The following is a 21178-nucleotide window of genomic DNA, read 5'->3' as shown; positions in this document are numbered from 1 at the left end:
TAATTTGGAGATTGATTAGTGTTGAGCAACACTCGTTGAACAAGTCCCACAACTTGAGAGTTTTTGGCTAGGAAACACAAATTGGAGATTGTAAGTTGATTGAAGAAAAAAATGTTTTAAATTTCATTCTTTTGGCCGAAATTTCTAGGCCTTCTTAGGAGATTATCGTTCTTAGTTATTATGATGAAATTGCCATTATATATTAAGCTTAGTTTATAAAAGATTTCATGTAAAAAGAATTTTACATGAAGAAGTTTTAACAAAATTAGTGAGATAAAGGAATAACCATAACTTATATTATTCTTAGTGGATTTCTTCAAGTTTGGTGTCTATGTAAAACTTTTGAAATGAAGATTATTTTTATGGAATATTTGAGTTTATAAACATAAATTTTTAGAAGTTTTAGATTTGTTTTTGAAGAAGATTTGATGAAAAAAGAATGTATTTTAGTATTTGAAACCTTATAGCATTCTAGTGTATGTTCTTGGATGAATATGAGAGCATTGTATTTGTATTTATGGCTGGATGAAATGGCATATTATAGGCTGTTTTTATTTCTTACTTTAGCCTTTGTATGCTTGTAATGATGCACAATTTAGATTAGAACAAAAGAGGATTTTGGGTAGAGTGTTTAGCTTGAGTATGTAAGTGTATAAAAGGCTAAAAAGGGAGTTTGGGACAGTAATATGTGGCTGATTGTTGGGGCTGTTTGGAGGTGAATTTTGTCCTTAAATTGATCTATTATGGTATAGGAAAGATTTATCAAAGATAGTTTAAAGTTTGGGTAAAAATTGTTGTACATGTTACAAGTTATGTAACTTATATTTCATATTTGAAAATCACTTGTATATGTGTATAAAATATTTAATTTATTCTCAACATGAGTAAATAAAGTTTTCGAATTAGCATTATAATTTTTCCAAATTGTTGTGGGTAATTGCTCAACTTTAAATTTTACCTCCAAAGTTTATATTATTTTTTACTATTCATAACCACGTTACAAATTAAAAAGTTTTCAATCATCGTAGAAAATTTTCAAATTACTACAATCAATAATTAAAAAAAATTTAGACGTCAAATTTGTGATTAAAATGAGATTAATTTCTTCGACTGTTTCATATTATGTGTTACGTGCAAGGTGATGACTTCTTTTTGAAATACATAATGTAAATTAGATATTTGTAAATTAAATTGTAATAATTTCAAAATGTTTTGTAAATAGTATTCACTTAATTATGTAAAAAGTTTTAAATATTCTAATATTGATTTGCTGTGGCTATCCAGCCACAGGTTGAATTCAACCCAAACTTCTATAAGTCTTCCGCTGTGCTTTGTAGACAGTATTATTATACTATTTATGCTGATTTGGACTGTTTCACAAAGTTTACAACCCACAAGGCAAATAACATTGGAATATAGATATTATATTTTGGTTCTACTAAATTTGTCTATAGGAGTTCAGCTATTAAATCAAAAAATTATGAGAATTGAGAGAAATAAGTAGATAAGATCCAAAAGTAAATTACAAGTGTAGATAAGAATTAAAAAATAAAATAATTGTCATGATTAAAAATAAAATTAAAAAAATTAATAAAATAACTAAAAAGAAAAGTAAGACAAATTTCGTGTTAGTGATAAGCAAAGATAAAAATGGCCTAGTTGAACCACTCTCTAACTTGAGCTTCATCAACATATACTCCTATATAGAAGTATTAGGTAAAACAATATATGAAGTAGGCCACCTAACTTAATACCATTTTCTTCTATCACAAATTCACAATTAATAAATAGCTCAATAAAAAGTCAATTAGTATACTCAAAAGTAGTCAATCTACTACATGTAGCTTGCTTTACTTTCTAGTTTATTTAAGTAAGAAACAAAAATTGATTCAAATATATCACAAGAATTCTTCAAATCTTTCATGTTCGTTTCTATTTCTAGAAAATTTCATCTTCAATATCATCTCGAATAAAAAGTGTTTCTAAAAATAGAAATACGGAATAGATTCAAAGTAACGTCGACAAACAACCATATCACTTTTTCAGCAATGCCATCAGATATGATACAACTTGACCAAAGAATTCACCCAACTTCCATTGTTATAGACAAAGAAACAAAACCCACAATTCCTTTAGTCCCAAGAACAAGAACCGATCAATCAACGCCTTTTGAGCGACCATTACCGCCTTTTTTGTCGCTTGCTAGACCGCCCAAGAACCGAAACTGCTGTTGTAGGGTAATATGCTGCATAATTTCCCTTCTGCTAATCTTCATTCTAATCATTGGGATCCTTGGCCTGGTTTTCTACTTGGTTTTCCACCCTAAAGTCCCTAACTACTCGGTTGATCGCCTAAGAATAACCGATTTCAGGCTCAACTTGGACCTTAGCCTGTATGCTCGATTCAACATCAGAGTAACAGCGAAAAACCCAAATGAGAAAATCGGGATTTACTACGAAAAGAGAGGGAAAATGAGTGTTTGGTATAAGAACACTCGACTATGTCAAGGGTATTTTCCGGATTTTTACCAGGGTCCCCTTAATACGACAGCAATCGATGTGTCGTTATCAGGACAAAATCAGTATGGGAATACATTGATGCAAGCCTTGCAGCAGCAGCAACAGACAGGGAACATTCCCTTGGATTTAAAGGTAGATCAACCAGTTTCGATTCGAGTTCAAAGTCTGAAGCTGGGAAAAGTCAGGTTTTTGGTTACCTGCAAATTAACAGTGGATAGCCTCAGTTCTAATAATCTCATCAGTATCAAAGCTAGTAAATGCAAAATTAGGGTGAAACTCTGAATCATATGGTGTTAATGTTTGAGCTACTTTTGTGAGAGACCGTCTTTCGGTGAGACGACCTGCAAAATAAGGTGTTCATATGCAAATAATTGTATTAGTTGGACTATTTAACCCATGTATAGAGAAAGTTTTACGATGAGACCGTCCCACAAGAACATTTGTGTTAAAGTTTTTAGTAGTTTTTGTAGTTAATTACTCATGAAATAATTAGACAAACCATTTTTTTTTCTTCTTTCATTTCTTGTTTTTGTTCATGTATATCTCACCCTTCATTTGTTTTAGTTTTGAATTTTATTTATCTGTTTATCCTTTGTTTTTAGATTGATTGATGAGTTATTGTATTGTTTTACTACTTTTAGTAAATCTCACTGACGCGTCATTATTTTGACAAAGAGTTTTTTAGTTGACTTTTGGCTTTTAGATTTGTCAAACAGCCAAAAAGAGTTTGATAATTGACTTTTGTCAGCCGGCCTATTAGTCAAAACGAAAAAAACTACTATTTATAGCATTTTCATTGGATGCTTTTTCTCTAAGCATCGCCAACAACTAATTATGTAGTTGTAAAACAATACCGATAAATCAGATAATTCTATCACAGCTGCTCAAAACCCCCCAACGACCAATTGCCAATGCATACCCTTATTTCAAAGTATGTTTTGATAGCAAAGATAAGTTTATGGTCCTAGGCGATGAAAACAATATATCTTCAATCATATTGTTGTATGAGACGGTCTCATCAAGAGACACGCCTTCTAGATGAATTAAATATTCCATCTAATTCATATTATGAGAATATAAGTTTTTTGTTTGAGATTGTCTCAGAGTCAGCAATAGACGCTCTCTTACAAAAGTAGTTCATCTTCAATTTGTAACATAGAAATTGAACTTACAATAACAAGGATTCATCAATCACTTAATATAAAAGTATTAATTACATAAACACACTTTTCAATCTTTATAGAAGTAGTATTTACTACAGGTGATGCTCCAAATATTTTTATGCAAATTTTTTGCAGAACAAGCCCAACATCTAATACAATATCCAACATTTACAACTTACAGCTACCACATTTACTTTCTTGAATAAAATCCTAATGATAATAAGCTTTAACGTTGATTTATATCTACATATGAGCAAAGAAAGAGATGAGGGTTACAATAATGAAATGAGAGAAAAGGGTGGAAGAGAAAATTTTCAAACAGAATTATCCCCACTTCGAAACAAGAGTTTTCAAGTTTTGCAAAAACGCCAGTTTTGGAAAACCCCTTCGATGGTCTCGAAGCATATACACTGTTCTTGAATCACATACGGAGAAGGACATAGATGCATGAAAATCTAAGTAACGAGATCCTTAGTTAAAGAACTGAACAATTCTCTAGCATAGCAAAACTGCAATCTATTTGTCCTTTTCATCATCTTTTTAGTTTGTCAGCAAAACATGAAACTACAGGCAGTGTATGCACCCTTGAGGATAAGCGGCAAAGAATGGATGCAGATCATACCTACATGTGTCAACGTCCTTGTGCACAATTAGGCTTCCCATCCAACATCTTGCAGTTTTTAATTGCCAATCGTATGATCAAATGACAAATTAATATCCGACACTTCTTCGAGGTATAAACATATTTTTTAGTCACCAACAAGAGCTCGTGGTCTATGTTCAAGAGTGAAAAGGGACATCCCAGTTTGTGAGACAGCTCTTACAAATCCCATGTTTGCCGACAAAGTTGGAGCACCCAAGTGATCTCCAGTCCCAAAAGCAATTTTATTCTTCAGAGCTAGCTTCCTTGTGACCGGGAGGGACATCATGCGAGGAGAAGGAGTATCAGGCACAACCCTGTAAAACGATCAATGCAGCAACCAATCAAAACAGAATAAACATCAAAGTGACACAAGCATGCTTATTAAGCTTTGTACATAACAGGTTGGAATCCGGATAAGTCTAAAGAATTCGCTTGTGCTTCTTTTTACTCTTGCCTTGTTTCATTTTCCTCATTTAATCACTTTTTTTACGGCTAAATCAATTTGGAAACCAAAAGTTCACTGTAAAATTAGAGCTTTTGTGTGGTTGGTAATTTAAGGGAAGTTCAATATGATGGAGAATCTTCAAATTAGAAGATCTAACAAAACATTGAATCCGCATCAATGTGTTATGTGTTTGATAGATGGAGAGAATAATGATCATCTCTTTTTGCATTGTGGTTTTACGAGAGAAATATAGGGCAGACTTCAGATAAGTGGAGAGGAACAGTTCTTACCATTAGAATCATCTAGTAGAAACCTAAATTCCTTAGCGTCAATATGGGCAAAAGCAAATGGTCTTTTTAAGCACGCTACTCTGAATGATCTTTGTAGGTGTAATTAGGAGATTGTAATGTAGATTTTAGCTGATTCCATTTGGGATTTCTCATCCCTAATATGTACTTTTGACAATTTCCAATTATTGCTCTAAACTTCTTGTTAACGATAAAGCATCACGCTAGCAATTACCAATGATTCAAGTGTCTGCAAAAGCCACCAATTAGTAGTGGTAATGTAACGCTGAGAAGCACCCCTGCCCCCACCCTCAAGTAAGAGTCTCATTAGTGGATTTGAGAAAACCATTTGATACATACGACACAAAAAGAGCTTTATGCTCATGATGTAGATTAAACTAAAAATCAAAAAACAAATCCAACAATATAGTACAAGACTGGACAGTATGGTGAGGTAAGTGAAGTAAGGAAAAGCTTACCTTAGAAGCTTGACCAAATTATTAGCTCTCATCTGCTCATTAGGACCCCCAAACATAGAAACCAACTCCATAAACTCTGCACAGACTGATTGACATGCAATGCCCTTTTTTCCAGATAAGGCAGCATTTAGTTCATCGTAGATTGGACTCTCAATTTCAGACAATGCCTAAATAAAGAAAAATGTTTCATTGTCATAAGCAGAAACTTAGTCAAAAAATTGCACATCATATCATGAATGTCATGAAACCTTTCAATCAACCTATGCCAACATAATTGTGCGAGAAAACCCAAAGCAAATGCAAGAACGTTTTTGTTGAGACGATATTGAAAGTTCCAGTATACCAATTTAGCTTCTACAATCACTCATGCTTTTGTTCAGGAAGATAAACAAAGGACTAGAAATATGCAACATGTGCAATCCTCTTTGATCCCAATAATAGCAAGTATTCAAAATGCATGACTATATTTTGGAGCATACTTCAGCAAAAGTAGAAAAGCAACTGATTCCCTATTTCCTATTTCCTATTTCCTAGTAGAAAAAAATTATTTTACAAAAAATATTCTGAACCCAAAATAGGAGCACCAAGGCCCCATAATCTATAACTGCACCAAATCAAAAAAAATGTAGAGCAAACCCTCGATAGCAGCATTACATTTACCCGCCCCTAAGTGGTTGCTACCCATGTGGGGTTTGGCAGGTTGAGATGTATGAACTCTTACCCTTGCAATAATAGAGATTGTTGTCAATAAGAGAAACCCCTTGACGTTTGAAAAATGAAAAGCATATAAGCAGCAAGGTTTAGCATTGGAGAAAAATGAGAATCCGAGAGTATTTCATTATTTGTCCAGCATGAGAGAACAACTGGTTTTAAGAAAGTAAACAGCTAAACAACGAACCAAAAACAAAATGTTACCTGAGAAACCACAAACTTGGTGTTGTTCTTAAACTGTTGCCTTAGCTCATCCTCTGATTTTGCTAAAAGCTTATCAGCTCCACCATTACTTATTCCAGATGTAATAGCAACTAAGGCCGTTGTATCAAGATTGACAACATTGTTTCTAAAAAGGTTCCCTTTGCCACAAAATTGTATGTCTTCAACATCTAAAGGCCACTCTTTCATGTTCATAATTAGACGACAGAATGAAGATCCCAATTCCAACTCATCATATGCTCCTGGGAGATCTTTTTGAACACCAATGTAATTCATTTTTTCTGAGACATAGTCCTTGCTTTGACAAGGCTTTGCACAATTATCAATATCCATAATTAGAGTGCATGACCCCTTATATGATTTTCCTATAAGATTGACCCATTCACCATCTAATACATCAAAGAAAGCAAACTCAATTTCGGGAAAATCCGTATTTAATCCTCTAAAACCAAAACTCTTCATGAGCTCCTCCTGAACCATAACTTCAAGTCCGTTTGCAAAAAAGAGAACAATAGAGGCGGGCTTTAGTGCCTCTGAACACTGAGCAACACGAATTATTTGTTCAATCCGCAATTTCAAGCCCTTGTTTCTCCCCGAACTTTCCCATGTTATGTACTTAGGGTTCCGATCAGATACAACAAACCAAGTGGGATTGTTATGAAAACAACAAACAATATCGATATAGACAGATTCACATCGTGCATCAGGTTTCTCCCTATTGATTTTCGTAGATGACAGAGGGAATGGCTTGCACACACGTGACACACACATTATGCTAGGCTGTTGAAGTATGTGAACAATTGCCTCAAAATAGCCAACATTAGAACTGCAATCAAGCCATCTTCCAATTACGTAATGATCCCCTTCTCCCAAATGCGTAACAAAAAACTTATATACTCCCCCGGTCCCTTTGAATTTACCCCACATATACAAAAACTAGAAATTAGCAAACTCAAGAGGGTGGAGGGTTATTTCTCATTTCTCAAGGCTAGATGCAAAGAAAGCATGTGAATGATCCTAAGTTGAGAACTTGACACCCTTTGTTCCTCTTGAGTATGTCCGTGTCGAATCCTTGACATTCAGCATGGGTAGGACACTTGGTCGGATTTTTTCAAAAAATAGTCATGTGCGACAGACATTGTCCTTGTCGGACATGAGTATAGAGTCTAGGTAACATACAGTCTAGATTATAGAATCTAAGCTAGTTGGAAATCAAAGTGTTCAAAAAAATAACAGCAACAAGACAACCATATTGCAGTCCAATATCAAATGAACACCACCAATTCAACACCAATAGACCCAAGTGATCATATTCTAAAGCGGTTTCTAAACTGTACACCAAAATGACTGCAACTTTAATACAATAATGGCCAGTTGATTATCGCTATTAAAAAATAGTGGGACTGATAATGAAAATTTAAGGTTAATTTACTAGAAAAACTATTGTTTATGATCATGTTTGTCCTATTACAATTATTTCTTTTTCTTCACAAAGTTCATTCACATGAAATGTGTATTAGGGGTAATGGAAAGTTGCTAAAAAAAACATGCTCGAAGACAAGAGCTTCACCACATAACACGTTTTATGTAATATAACACTAAAATTCATTTTTATTACTACCATTTAATACAAATGACCAAACGGCTTTGAGTTGTTCCCAACTTCCCAAATTTGATAAAGAAAATCGACAACAACACCATTACATTACCTCAATGTATTCGACCTTACCTTTATATAGGTGGGATGTTTCCCATGAGACCATGACCCACTGTAGCAAACACCATATCCAATTTCACATAAATAAAATATTGCATCAATGGGTCGCTTAATTATAGTTCATTATAATCTAAAATCAAAGAAGTATGCTCTACCAAAAATCATAACCCAAAAATAAAAACAGTAATAACTGGATAAATAAAATCATTTCAGACTGATTCTTGTATCAAGAGCAATGATTACGATCATTTTTTTGTGAAAAGCATGAGTATATTGTTATAAATTGTTAAAAAAATAATAATAATAAAATCATATTAATACAGTCACAAAATAGGAAATAAAGAGAAGAAAACCTGATTGATGAACAAGGGTTAGAGGTAGAAAGAAAATTAAACTCAGAATTGAGCAGACGAAGCAGGGTTCCTTTGCAGGAATCCGTGATTTTGGATAGCGGCAATTGGTGGATTCTGTCCAATACCGATTTGCATCTCCTGATTTCCAATTCTCTATCCTCCATTGAAATTGAAATTGAAATTTTACTGTACCAAATCACTACTCAATTCTCAATAACTGACTTATCTTCAACTGAGTAATCGATATCGATTTCATTTGCACCTCAAATCGGTAAAAACGTGGTAAGACTTCACCTAGGGCGTCGGAAGTTTGATCTTTGGGCGTTTGGCAAAGAACCGATATTTTACGGTTTTTTGTCCGATCGGCCAATAATGTGGTTTAGGGTTATGGTTCGATTTGAAAATTTATAAAACCGAACCGGGTTGGAATATGTAGGCCGTGGATCAGGGCAAATTCTTAAATTACGATTTGATCTTATTTGATTTATGATTTTAATCAAAATTTGTTCATCTCTTGAAACAGAACACGTTAGTATTGTTACTAGGTTGTTGAATTTTAAGCGGCTTTGATTAAAGACTTTTACCTTTAACTAGGTTGTTGGATATCTATTAAGTTGACTCAGTATTCACTCATTGTTTTAGAGTGATCACATGTAAACATCTCAATATGGATCAGACCTATATAATTAGTCAATTTCTCTAAGTGATCACTTAAGATTGTAAATGGTCATTTAAGGTTATGCTAGTTGTAAAATGATATAAACACATTGTAAATCTCACATCTAACCAGACATAACTAGTATAAATGTAACACCTGAATTTCCTCCCTTCCTTCACGATTCTGGTTTCGTTTAAGGGGTTGGAAATTCAGGGGTATTACAATAAAGTACAAGGACTTTTGGATATGCTAGTTGTAACACGCTCATAATTAGGTCTAATCTTTAAACAAATTTGAAATGAAAATACTAATAACAAATTCATATCTATACGCATTATGCATGTAATATTAACAACATAATCCTAATTAAATGAACATTGTGAATTATATTTGACTTGCCTAAATTATCACACATAAGTACTTATAACAAATTGTTTATAAGAACAAATGGTTTTTAAAAGACTAAACAAGTCGTTTATAAGAACAAATGGTTCAAGACTCAAGTTCATGCAAACAAAATGAACATAATGAAGGAAGAGAAGAAAAAAAAAATGTAAAGAATGAAAACAATATGATGAAAGAAAATGACTCTACAAACTTCTAAGTTATAAGACAATACAATAGAATGGAAGTTTAGAAAAATAATGAGTAGTGGATAAGCACGGCGTTTTAAAATAGTAATGAATTTAATTTTTTTAATTATTAATTAATTATTTGTTTATATAATTTAAAATTTAGAAATATTATACTCAATTCATGATCAATTAAAGTAACACAAATTTTTTAATATGAGTTTTAAATTAGCAAATTATATTAATTTAAAAATAGGATAAAAGTGAACTAGGGTTTAACACCCCATTACCATCATCAATAATAAAACCATGAATAGACTTTTATGAATAGATTTAAGGATTATTTAATGACTAATTATTACTCTTATTAGTTTTGCTTATATCTTTTAACGATTGATAATCTTGTTTAATTTCATCTCAAATAATTAATAATAAATTTAATTTTATCTCAAATGATTGATAATCAATTTTTTTTGAGGTGAAATAATAATCAAATTTTAAGACCAAAATTCTAATTTCAAGCCACTAAATCACAATTTCATTTATCTCGACATGGTCACCGTCTTCCAACCGTCGGCATAATAATGGACTTTGTTAATATCGTCGTCTACACACTCATAAGTCTCGTCTCAACTACTTCACCTATCTATCCAACTATCTCGCTTTCCCTCTCAATCTTCAACAGCAATTTCAATTTCTTCTCTTATTTCGTGATTCGTGAATCCCTAGAAATTTGCTTGGCTGTTCTAATTAAGATTAAATTTGTGAGATCTCGTTGTTCTTTTAGCATTGTCATTCCATTTTGTATTGTGTTTATCTTTTGGTGTTTAGCATCCCATTTCCTTTGCTTTGTTGTTGATTTTGATTTTGATTTTGCAATTATGGGTTTTGATTTTGGTGGTTGTTTGTTTTTGGGTGGTTGTTTTCCTTCAGGGGTTTGAACTTTGATCAGAAAAGATGGATGCTTTTTTGGTGTGCAAATCTGTTACTGCTCCATCTAATGCACCTGTAAGCTCATTTCTTTTTTGGGTTTTTTTAAGTATATAGGTATCATAACGCCTCAACCATCAGTTTAAGCTTTTGGTTGAGTTGTTTTCGGTATCAGAAGACAGCCTGACTAGACGTCATAGGTTTGAATCTCAAGCACCCCTCAAATTCTAGTGGAAAATATGAGAGTCTGTGCTGCATCCACAATTATAATCCAAATGGCTCTCGTGTTATTCAGGAGCCTGAACTATTAGCTCAAACTTTTAGTTGAGTTGAGTTGGTTCTGTTTCATTTATTTTTATTGGGTTTTTGCTCAAATGTTCTAGAAATTCCTAGTTGGGTATCATTTTTTCCCATTTTCCCAAGTTTCATTAAAATTGTAAGGCTTTGCTTGAATTAGTTAATGTAAGTTTGCAACATGTCATTATCCAGGCCAAGTGGCTCCCACATTGAGTGATCTGATGTTCGCAACCGTATATGTGTAATAAGTAATCAAAAACAAGTTGTTTTTCATCGACCCCTGATTTATACAACTTCAATTAAACAAGATTCGCAAATGATTTAATTAACACAAGTTGAATAAAATATGAAAACAAGGCTAATTCTACATACAATAAATAAATAATATTGTTGACTGATATTATCATTTTGAAAAGATTGTCTCTATTAGCGTTTTGATTGGAAAGAGGCTTGGATTTAGGGTGTGTACACTTTAACCTCTGGATACCCTCTTCTTAGTTTGGTAGTATTATACATTTCTTTGTCTGGAGCTTATTTCAAAAATACTTGGAAAAAAGAAGTTATATTTTGGATTAGTTTTTTATCAAGCAAATTCTTTACAAACTTAAGGGAATGCTCATAGACCATAAAAATAATTGATAAATGGCCTAATATTCATAGGGGTTATGGATGAGGCAAACCAAGGGAATCAGGAGAGCTCCATCTAGTTTGTTAGTTGAGAGCCGGGTCCATTTTCCGGGACAAGCAGCTCAGGTATTGAAGATTAACCAGAAATCTCGGAAGTGTGGTGGAGCGCTTGCTGCAACTTTAAGTGATAAAATTCTGGTAGCAAACAGAGGTGAGATCGCAGTTCGTGTGATTCGAACTGCTCATGAGATGGGCATTCCATGTGTTGCAGTCTACTCAACCATAGACAAGGATGCACTCCATGTAAAACTTGCTGATGAATCGGTCTGCATTGGTGAAGCTCCAAGTAATCAATCGTAAGTCATTGATGCAATATGATTTTCTGAATTCCTATAATTATTGTTGTCCCTAGAAATGTTATTCTATAGTGTCAAGTCAGTGTAATGTAATTCATTTTTCTCTTACATATTTCATGTACATCTAAGTGATCTCATTTTATTGTTTTTACAGCAATTAACTATACATTCATCGCATTACTGAATTCCTTATGTTTCATTGGGAGGTGGGACTAATAGTCTATAAGAACATGAAAAACTCGCACCGATTTGGTTTAAATTTCTTATGATGTGTATAATAGTACTAAATCTTGGATGAGGACGTGGTTACCGTTACATTTGTGGAACCAATTTTGCGGTCATCGCGGCCTATAGACGGTTGGGGCAACTTGGGTAAAAAGGAATCCTATGATTTTCGGTGTGGCACCTTCCATTGTGTGTAAACCACTGGCCGCTACCCCCTCAACAAAACCAATTTTCGTTTATAAACCCTTTGTTGTAAAAAATTTACACGAAAAGGAGTTATTGGAGTGGTCAAGTACCAATGTTTTTGCTACGGAGTTCAGAGTTAAATTAGCCAATGTTGGGACTTTGCCATCTGATGAAAGGAAATAAGGAGTTACTAGCATTTTGTGTAGCTCCCCATAATAAATGCAGTGAACAATGTATGATGTAGCCCTTTAGTAGAGATTTCCTTGTTAATGAAATGGTGGTTCTGAAGACTTAACTAAATGCACTAACAATAATAGATGTGAACACTTTTAAATGACACTGAAATTGTATTCTGCTTAATGTTTTGTAAAGGGACAGTTGTTGATATTTTTTAGCATATTTTTTGTTTTCATATGTTGATTCTACCAATTCATTTTGTGCAGGTATTTGGTGATCCCCAATGTTCTGTCAGCTGCTGTGAGTCGAGGATGCAGTATGCTGCATCCTGGATATGGCTTTCTTTCTGAAAATGCTGTTTTTGTTGAGATGTGTAGAGAACATGGGATAAATTTTATTGGACCAAATGTAAGTCCTTCCATTGGTCCTCCATTAAATGTCACGTCCCGGCAAAAAAGAACAAATGTAAAAGCAAAAATTGATGTTTATAATGACTTCTATTAGTGGCCTTTGTTATCTATAAGGGGAGAATTCATGTATAACACTATTAATGGCCTTTGACCTCCACATTTTGACCCCCTATATATGCAGCCAGACAGCATCCGTGTTATGGGTGACAAGTCTACCGCTAGAGACACTATGAAGAAAGCTGGTGTTCCAACTGTTCCAGGAAGTGATGGATTGTTACAGGTATGACTGATTGGAATTTTGTCTAGTTCTACAACTGATTATGCTTTCCTTAAATGGCACCAGGGTCTTCTGTTGTATGTTTATTTTCTAATATGTAACTGTCTCCCTTACCGATATGCAGAGCACTGATGAAGCAATTAAGCTTGCTCATGAGATTGGGTTCCCAGTTATGATTAAGGTAGGCTCCTACTATGAACTCAGAGCTCCTTCCGATAAACTGTTTCATACATTTAAGAACTTATACTGAAGATTATGTATCTTTCATCCTTACCTTTGTGTTTTGTTTCCCTTTCACTTCTAATCCCACTGAAACTAATTTTAATTATGATGCAATTTATAAAACATGTATGAATGTAGAGGAATGGGTGGAAGCTTCCTTGCTTACCCAACTTGAGATTGTTGAGTCAATCTGTTTCACTTGCATTACTACAATGATTTTATTGCTTTTCAAATGTAATAGATTAGCCACCCATGCTAAATGCTATACAGGGTTTTCTCAAAACTCTATACTTCCATATCATTAATTTGTTGCAGCGGAACCTAAAGTTGACCTTTTGTGGTTCGGTGACATCTGTACATTAATATTCTTGGCTTGACCGCCTGAATTAATCTATCAGCAAATTATCTTCACATGCTGAGATAATTATGAGCTTGAATTTTGTTTATTTGAAATTGAAGCTAGAACTGAATTTTCTTAAGCTACTTTGAGCATCTGGTGTACTCATGATCTAGGTCTCAAGGGATCTGGCATTCATGAAATAAATTCTTGACATAAAAGACCATTGTTATACAAGTTTCATGTAACAAGCATATATGCATTTCAGGTGAACTTGTTTCTAGTTTCTGTTTAAATCTTTTTTGTATTGTTAAAAGAAAATGTGTGTGTATGTATGTGAGGTGAATAAAAATAACACCATTTTAAATCAGCCATTTTCAGTTTATCAGGGTTTTGTGTGCGTGTATACTGTGAAATACGCGTGTGCACACACACAGAGAAACATAGTGTAGATAAATATATATGCTCATAGATAAAGATAAGGCACATGGATGCATGCATACATATTAAAAGCCAATAATAGTACAGATAAAGAGGAGAGGCGATCCGCAAATTGTATACAGTATAGACACTCATTCTCCGCCTAAAACAATATAGAGAAAGAGTACAAGTTTACATGTTGTCCTCAAACAAAACACAATGACAAAGTAATCCTGTTTTTTTTTTTTTTTTTTTCAGTTAGTTTATCTCATTTCTTTTAAATCCCTAGTAAAATTATGAATAAAAGCCCCAGCTCCCTTGGCATATTAGTGCTAAAAAATCAATGTCCCACACTCAAGCACTTGAAGAAATTCTTATAAAAGTCTCTCCAAAGTCCAAACACTCACTTAACATAATCTCTATCATGTACTGTGCAAAAGCGTTTTTCCCCTTTGCGCGTCCTAACACCGTGAAGCAAATGTGCTGCAAATCTGGAATTAACCCTTCTACTGTCATTTAAATTTGGAGTTTCATACACAGTACATGGAATTTACATAATGAAAAGATAAAGCAAATACATGTTAAACTTGGACATTATTCTATCATGTCCATCGAGAAAACCCTTTCATTATCGTGATATGTTTGTATGTTCTTCATGTTCTAGTTATTTAGTGAGTGTATAGATGCATTTCGTACCCAAGCTTACAAATTTCTTGTCTCTCTCCTTCATGGTAGTTATCTGGTAATCAGCTTATCCTGATATTGTATATATTTGTGAATGAACCTTGCATGAAGTTTGAATATTTAATCGATGTGCATATGAGATATGGTTTCATACATCATACCATATCAGTGGCATTTAATGAACCAATTTCCAAAGATCTAAATTATTCCTGGAGCTTAAAACTGTTAAAAAATTTGGCTGAAAGGCAACTGCAGGAGGAGGAGGCCGTGGAATGCGTCTTGCCAAGGAACCAGATGAATTCGTGAAGTTGCTGCAGGTGATGACCAAACTGCTTCTTTTCTAAGCTTTTGTGAACTATTATTGTCGTGAAATTTTGTATATTTGCTTGATACATCCAGAGAATAAATGCATTCTTAGATATGGAAGATGCTCTTTTTATTTTTTTCTTGAACTTGCTTATCTATTTCTTCCAGCAAGCTAAGAGTGAGGCTGCTGCTGCATTTGGAAATGATGGAGTTTATTTGGAGAAGTTTGTACAAAATCCAAGGCATATTGAATTTCAGGTATTAGCAATTAATCTGGACCTCTTATCAATCTATATAAATTATAGGCTGCTGTTGAGAATAGCGTATCCTCAGTATTGTGTGGATGCTAGAAAGTTTTTTGCTCTCATGGATGTACTGGATGTAGTTGTATTTGCCAAAAGAAGAGGCACATATAATGATGTGGTTACTCGAATTTGGCATCTTATATATGTGACTTATTTCAGTGTATAATAGCATTTTTCATTGATTGTGGTCATCACTCTTTCTTTTCTTATGGTGGAGGTTAAGATGACACACAGATGCTCTAACAACAAAAGAAAAAGCAAGATGTGTGGTACGTGGCACAAATAACTGGTTCCTTTATAAAAGATAGTGGTAATAAAGGATTCAAAATCGGAAAAAGATGATTGGCATTGCCATTTGTTTTAAAGCTTAATAACTGGTTCTGTTTTAAAATATTATCGTTTTTGATTTTTTATTTAAATCTATTTGGTGCTTTTTTTGATCACCTCGGCTTTTTCGTCATTTTGAAAGCAAATGTTTTTGGAAGGGGAGGGGGGGTTCTCTGTTATGGAGTATCTGTTTTTCCTTTAAATGTAAGGCGGTGTTTGGCCTAGCTTTTGGAAATGCTTTCAAATAAAAATCTAGAATCGGGTAAACATTATCTTCTTGAGAATAGGAATCACATTGCAAGTAGGCCGAAATAGCTTCTAGTGTTGAAGGAGAAGCTTTGAATATAGCTTCTTCCCACTGTTCTCTAGTTATATATGTTTATCATTTTCTGTTGTTTTGCCTTCAGTGCTTCATTAAAGAAGTACTTTTTCTTATTAGAAGATATAGTTGTGAACATTTGTACATGTAAGATAAGTTAGAACATAAATTTATAGAATTAGTGGTTGAATTGATACACGCATGGGATTCGGCTGCTACTCACATAATGTCGTTTTTGATATATGTTAATTTCATATTGTGACTTTGACAGGTTCTTGCTGACAAATATGGGAATGTTGTTCACTTTGGAGAACGTGATTGCAGTATTCAGGTATGAACTCTGTTGCTTCATTTTTTATTTAGTTGGCTTCCTTTTCGTGATTTTTTCTTTTTCCCAAATGCGTCTTATGACTTAGCCGCTTCTTTTTTTGTTTGGACTTCTTATTTTGGGCAAATCCATGGATTTCAGTCTCTCCGTTCTTCCTGTATTACCCATCTATCAGGTCTATGCTGCAGCTTTTCTATTGAATGGTGTTGATGTTTGTGTTCCAATGTTTCTTTCCAGAGAAGGAACCAGAAGCTGCTTGAAGAAGCTCCTTCTCCTGCATTGACCCCAGAGATAAGAAAAGCCATGGGTGACGCTGCTGTGGCTGCAGCAGCATCTATAGGTTACATTGGTGTAGGAACAGTGGAGTTTCTTCTGGATGAAAGAGGTTCTTTCTACTTCATGGAGATGAACACCAGGATTCAGGTAGACATAAACCTAAATACACACTTGTATAAAATTTTGATTTATTGACCATGCTATGTTTTGTATTTTGTTAATGTTTCTCTTGATTATATTCAGGTTGAGCATCCAGTGACCGAAATGATATCCTCAGTTGACTTGATCGAGGAGCAAATTCGAGTGGCTATGGGTGAAAAGCTCCGCTACAAACAAGTTACATTTCTTAACTTTTTGGGGTTCATCCTTTCCGGGTATTATTGCTACTGTTTATTCATTTCTTTTCCATCTGCAGGAAGATATAGTCCTTAAAGGACATTCGATTGAGTGTCGAATCAATGCAGAAGATGCATTTAAAGGCTTCCGGCCTGGGCCTGGTATGGAATATTTTATTACATTGCTTTGATAGTGGATATATTCAATCGAGTGTCGAATCAAAACAGAAGATGCAGAAGATATAGTTCAGTAGTGGATATTGATACAACAGCTATTATGGCTTTGGTAGTGTTTTAGTCATTTAAGTAATTTTTTGGGCGTTGGGTAAAGAAGTTGAAGGAATGGAAGTTAGTAGTTCGTAACGACTCTTTTGGATGTCTGGGTGCGTCTCTTGAAAGTTGAGATTATTACTTAGAGTTAATACTTAGTGCCAACCATAAAGGCAAAACCAATCTACTTTTGATGTAGAGGTGTGATGTTGCAATTTTTTAATAAAAAGCTTGAAATACAATTCCCATGTTCCGTCGATTAATATTTGGTGAAGAACATAAGGGTATCATTTAGTAGTTTCACTTATTTTATACAATATGTGGTAAACACGTCTTTAATGTTTAATTATTTTTGAGCCGGTGTTAACTCTACAGTATTCTTATTGATTCAAAGAAAGTATTATGAAAATGTGCTGCCGCATTCAATGACTGTCATGTAATTGGTGAAAACTGGTGTAAATTGGTATTGGTTAGCAGTTACCTACTGCATTCTATACTATCCAAAACATCTCTTATTTCCCGAACTCAAGCTAACACCTAAATGTGTTTGTCATCTTATTATTATTGCAGAAGTTTAAATTCACGTCTTATCTCTTTTCTCAGGAAAGGTAACAAGTTATTTGCCGGCTGGAGGACCATTTGTGAGGATGGATAGCCATGTTTATCCTGGTTATGTTGTTCCACCAAGTTATGATTCTCTACTTGGCAAGGTTTGCTAATTAGATTCAATGATCTCTCTATGCCTTTAACATGAATTTTATTTGGCTGATGGTTCATTGCTTTATCTTCTCCTTACCCCTAATCACTCCTGCTTTTAACTACTCCCTGGGCCCGTAAAATGTTTTCCCATTTCGATAGTGTGCTTATTTAAGAGTTGAGTTTGGTGGGTTGATGGTATACAAGGTTGGTTACACTTATTGTTCATAAGAGAATAAATTGATAGGGACTATGTGAGCGAAAATGGGAAACAGAAGTTGGGTTATGTGGCAAAGTTTTTGGTACAATCTTCTATCTGTATGTGCAAATAGCAACTTTTCAAATATAGACCATAAGCCTTTGTCTGCATCATAAGCCTGAAATTCCTTTTACTTTTACTCTTTTTTCACAATTTTTTCTCCTTATTGCTAATAGCTGGCAGACTTGCCTGTATCTTTTCCAATACCCGAGTCAGCATGACCTGCTTTACCCACTAACAGCACCTTCGCTACTCAACGTTGCTATTGTTTCTTTAAGTCGTCTTTCCTTGCACCAAATGCCCAAGTCATATTACAGCCACACACCAATCCTCTCCTTGCACGTTTTTCTTTTTAAATGATAAGCCTACATTGTCATTGCTCTAATGGGCACTAAGAAAGGTTATATTTTGCATGAAGGATTCAAGTTGTCCCCTCAAGTGGATGTTTGAGAAAACTTGTTTGATTTTCCTTATAATTGCATACCTGGGCAGGACGCAAAAAAAAAAAAAAAAAAAAAAAAAAAAAAAAAAAAAAAAAAAAAAAAAAAAAACTCATGCCTCATTCTGTAATTTGACACTTACATGGATTGAAGTGCAAAAATGCACACACGATCACAACAATTGCAGAATATTTTCTTTATATTTAAGGGTGAATTAGTGACACTGCATTTTTTACCTAGCCATGCTGAAAATTGAAAGAGAAACAAAGTGCAGAAATGAAGGAGAGGAGAGTGTGAAAGTGAAGGTGAAATGAAAATGAGGAAGCCAGGAAAGAGAACTAGAAAGTAGAAAGTTAGAAACGGTGGTCGGGGTAGGGATTTTGCAATAGTAGGCTCCGTTTGAAACCCTAAAAAAATTTCCCCTTTAATAATGGGTCAATGGGTACCCGCTCAAAATCATTTTGTGGCCCATGACCCAACCCGACCCGAAACTTATAATTTTAAATAAAATGCCCTGCCATTTATGATGCGGGTTGGTGGGTCGGGGGGTCATATTTTTTTGAACATGCCTAAGCATAAGATGCTGGGTACTTTAAATGCAAAAATGTTTATTTTCTGTAATCTAGGTTTACACTATTGATGATTTGCCTTCTGCCTCCTGTTCTGCTTGATTCCTCAAATCTAAGACCCGATGTATTTAACTCACCTTCTTTCTTAATGTAGCTGATTGTTTGGGCTCCAACCCGAGAGAAAGCCATTGCTCGTATGAAGAGAGCTCTTGATGATACAATCATTACAGGCAAGTGTTGAGTATTTCACAGTTAAAGATACATCAATTCTTGGTAATAACCTCCTCATGGTTTCTAAATGGAAATCTTAAACCCTTTTTGTTTTGTTGAAGATATGACCTAATAATGTCCACAATTCTTGGCTCTTTTGTGTGACGAATGCCATTCTTTTCTAATGCTCTGGCTTATTTGACTAGTATTGTCGTAATTAAAATAAACGGCTATTCTTGTTGTAGGGGTCCCGACAACTATTGACTACCACAAACTAATTCTTGATATTGAGGTTAATTTCTACCCCGATAATCCTTCTCCAATTTAAACTTGTCTGTCGTGTCATCAGCCACGTCAATGAATTTTCTTATGTTTGTTCATCTGAAGGACTTCAAAAATGGGAAAGTAGATACTGCATTCATTCCTAAGCATGAACAAGAATTGGCAGAGGTATGACTTCTAAAAACACCCCAGAATTCGTATCCCTTTGTATCCTGTGAATTATATTTGATTGTACAGCTCGCTTCAATTATCTGCTTTCAGATGCCAATGAGTCGTTTTGATCTATTTTCTGGGCGGCTCTGATCGATAATTAGAATTTTGAAGCTTTTTTGTGCTAGAACTTGGAACGTTGGCCGTAGGATTCCTATAAGCCATAGCAAAAGAGGCACACTGTTTTCAAATCAAGTGGGTTTATGGGGAAACAAAAAGAAATGCAGTTAACAACTATGTGATCTTGATTGAATTTTAGGAAAATCCATCTAAGTTTACCAAATGAAAATGATAAAGTTGGTCCTGTCTAAACCCAGGGCGGCCTACTTGATTCAAAGAACGACACCTCAAGATAATACCACGAGCTAGATATATCTCGGCCTATAATTTTTCTACCTCATTTTATAGTGATTACCCTGAATTTCAAGTTGATGAGATTTGATTCGGGATATAAATTTGAGCTTGCTAAGCAGTTATCGACTTATCGTACATCATTTTACGGGTTAGATCTTAGAAATCTGCAAATTAATGGTAACTTATTTCTAGTATATTATCAGCGTTTGACGTGTTCATTCTCCTTGAATGCAGCCCCAAAAGACTCCTGGCGCAACTACAGGCAAAGAACTGATTGGCGCCAGTGCATAGAAACGGCATCGATCAGGCTCACATGAAGTAGCTGTCTCCATATTTACGTCTATAGAGTTACCCTCTTTTTAGATCTCGATAAATTCCCGTTACTACAAATTTTTGACTCGGTTTCAAGCATCGTCAGTCGGTTCTCACATTGTCGGATTAGAAGGAAGAAAAGAAGTTAGTTTGTATGAATAGGTACTACAAATTGTTTGCGAAACCAACGAGTTATATTGCTAGCTAGCATTCTGGGATTTTTCGGAGGGATTATAATTTTATCATCCATATTGTTGCTTAAGCAATCAGATTTATTTTTTTTAGTGAAAATCAGGCAAAAATTTATATTATGCGTAGTATCAATTTGATTTTATTTATGTTAGTATTGCAATTAGTTTCCAGCAGTAAAAATCAATTTTAATTTTGTAAACATCAATTTCAATCAGTAAAAATCAATTCGTATAAATCAGTAAAAATAATAAAATTTAGTTTCAACCAGTAA

The 21178-nt window shown here is 34.3% G+C and overlaps 3 protein-coding genes across 5 annotated transcripts; 2 read left to right on the top strand and 1 right to left on the bottom strand.

The window, feature by feature from the left end:
• The first annotated feature begins 1796 nt into the window (after positions 1–1796).
• On the top strand, positions 1797–2833 carry LOC130824378 (NDR1/HIN1-like protein 6). Its single transcript, XM_057689359.1, has one exon. The coding sequence runs from the start codon at positions 2049–2051 to the stop codon at positions 2799–2801; it is 753 nt and encodes a 250-aa protein (XP_057545342.1). The 5' UTR covers positions 1797–2048; the 3' UTR covers positions 2802–2833.
• Positions 2579–8929, bottom strand: LOC130824377 (uncharacterized). Of its 3 annotated transcripts, none has more exons than XR_009046711.1 (5): positions 8540–8911; positions 6452–7295; positions 5537–5703; positions 4305–4639; positions 2579–2716 (listed from the first exon to the last, which is right to left on the bottom strand). XR_009046711.1 is itself a non-coding variant. In XM_057689358.1 (4 exons), exons 1-4 carry the CDS (start codon positions 8701–8703, stop codon positions 4432–4434), a joined length of 1383 nt encoding a protein of 460 aa, XP_057545341.1. In that variant the 5' UTR covers positions 8704–8929; the 3' UTR covers positions 3688–4431. The 3 variants fall into 3 exon arrangements, 1 of the variants encoding a protein (XP_057545341.1); XR_009046712.1 differs by lacking the exon at positions 2579–2716 and adding an exon at positions 5061–5307 and having other exon boundaries at positions 4504–4639; positions 8540–8913; XM_057689358.1 differs by lacking the exon at positions 2579–2716 and having other exon boundaries at positions 3688–4639; positions 8540–8929.
• Positions 8930–10169: 1240 nt separating this feature from the next.
• LOC130824375 (biotin carboxylase 2, chloroplastic-like) lies at positions 10170–21035 on the top strand. The gene is made up of 17 exons (XM_057689354.1): positions 10170–10533; positions 10703–10777; positions 11657–11979; positions 12834–12975; positions 13159–13257; positions 13379–13435; positions 15163–15234; positions 15392–15481; positions 16446–16505; positions 16740–16925; positions 17022–17114; positions 17194–17275; positions 17987–18093; positions 19502–19577; positions 19803–19849; positions 19945–20007; positions 20638–21035. The coding sequence occupies exons 2-17, from the start codon at positions 10727–10729 to the stop codon at positions 20692–20694; spliced, it is 1605 nt and encodes a 534-aa protein (XP_057545337.1). The 5' UTR covers positions 10170–10533; positions 10703–10726; the 3' UTR covers positions 20695–21035.
• The last annotated feature ends 143 nt before the right edge of the window (positions 21036–21178 follow it).

Source organism: Amaranthus tricolor, chromosome 9, assembly GCF_026212465.1.
Source record: "Amaranthus tricolor cultivar Red isolate AtriRed21 chromosome 9, ASM2621246v1, whole genome shotgun sequence".
Classification (NCBI taxonomy): Eukaryota; Viridiplantae; Streptophyta; class Magnoliopsida; order Caryophyllales; family Amaranthaceae; genus Amaranthus; species Amaranthus tricolor.
Note: the sequence above shows the minus strand (reverse complement) of the source record. Positions and strands in the feature narration are given on the sequence as shown.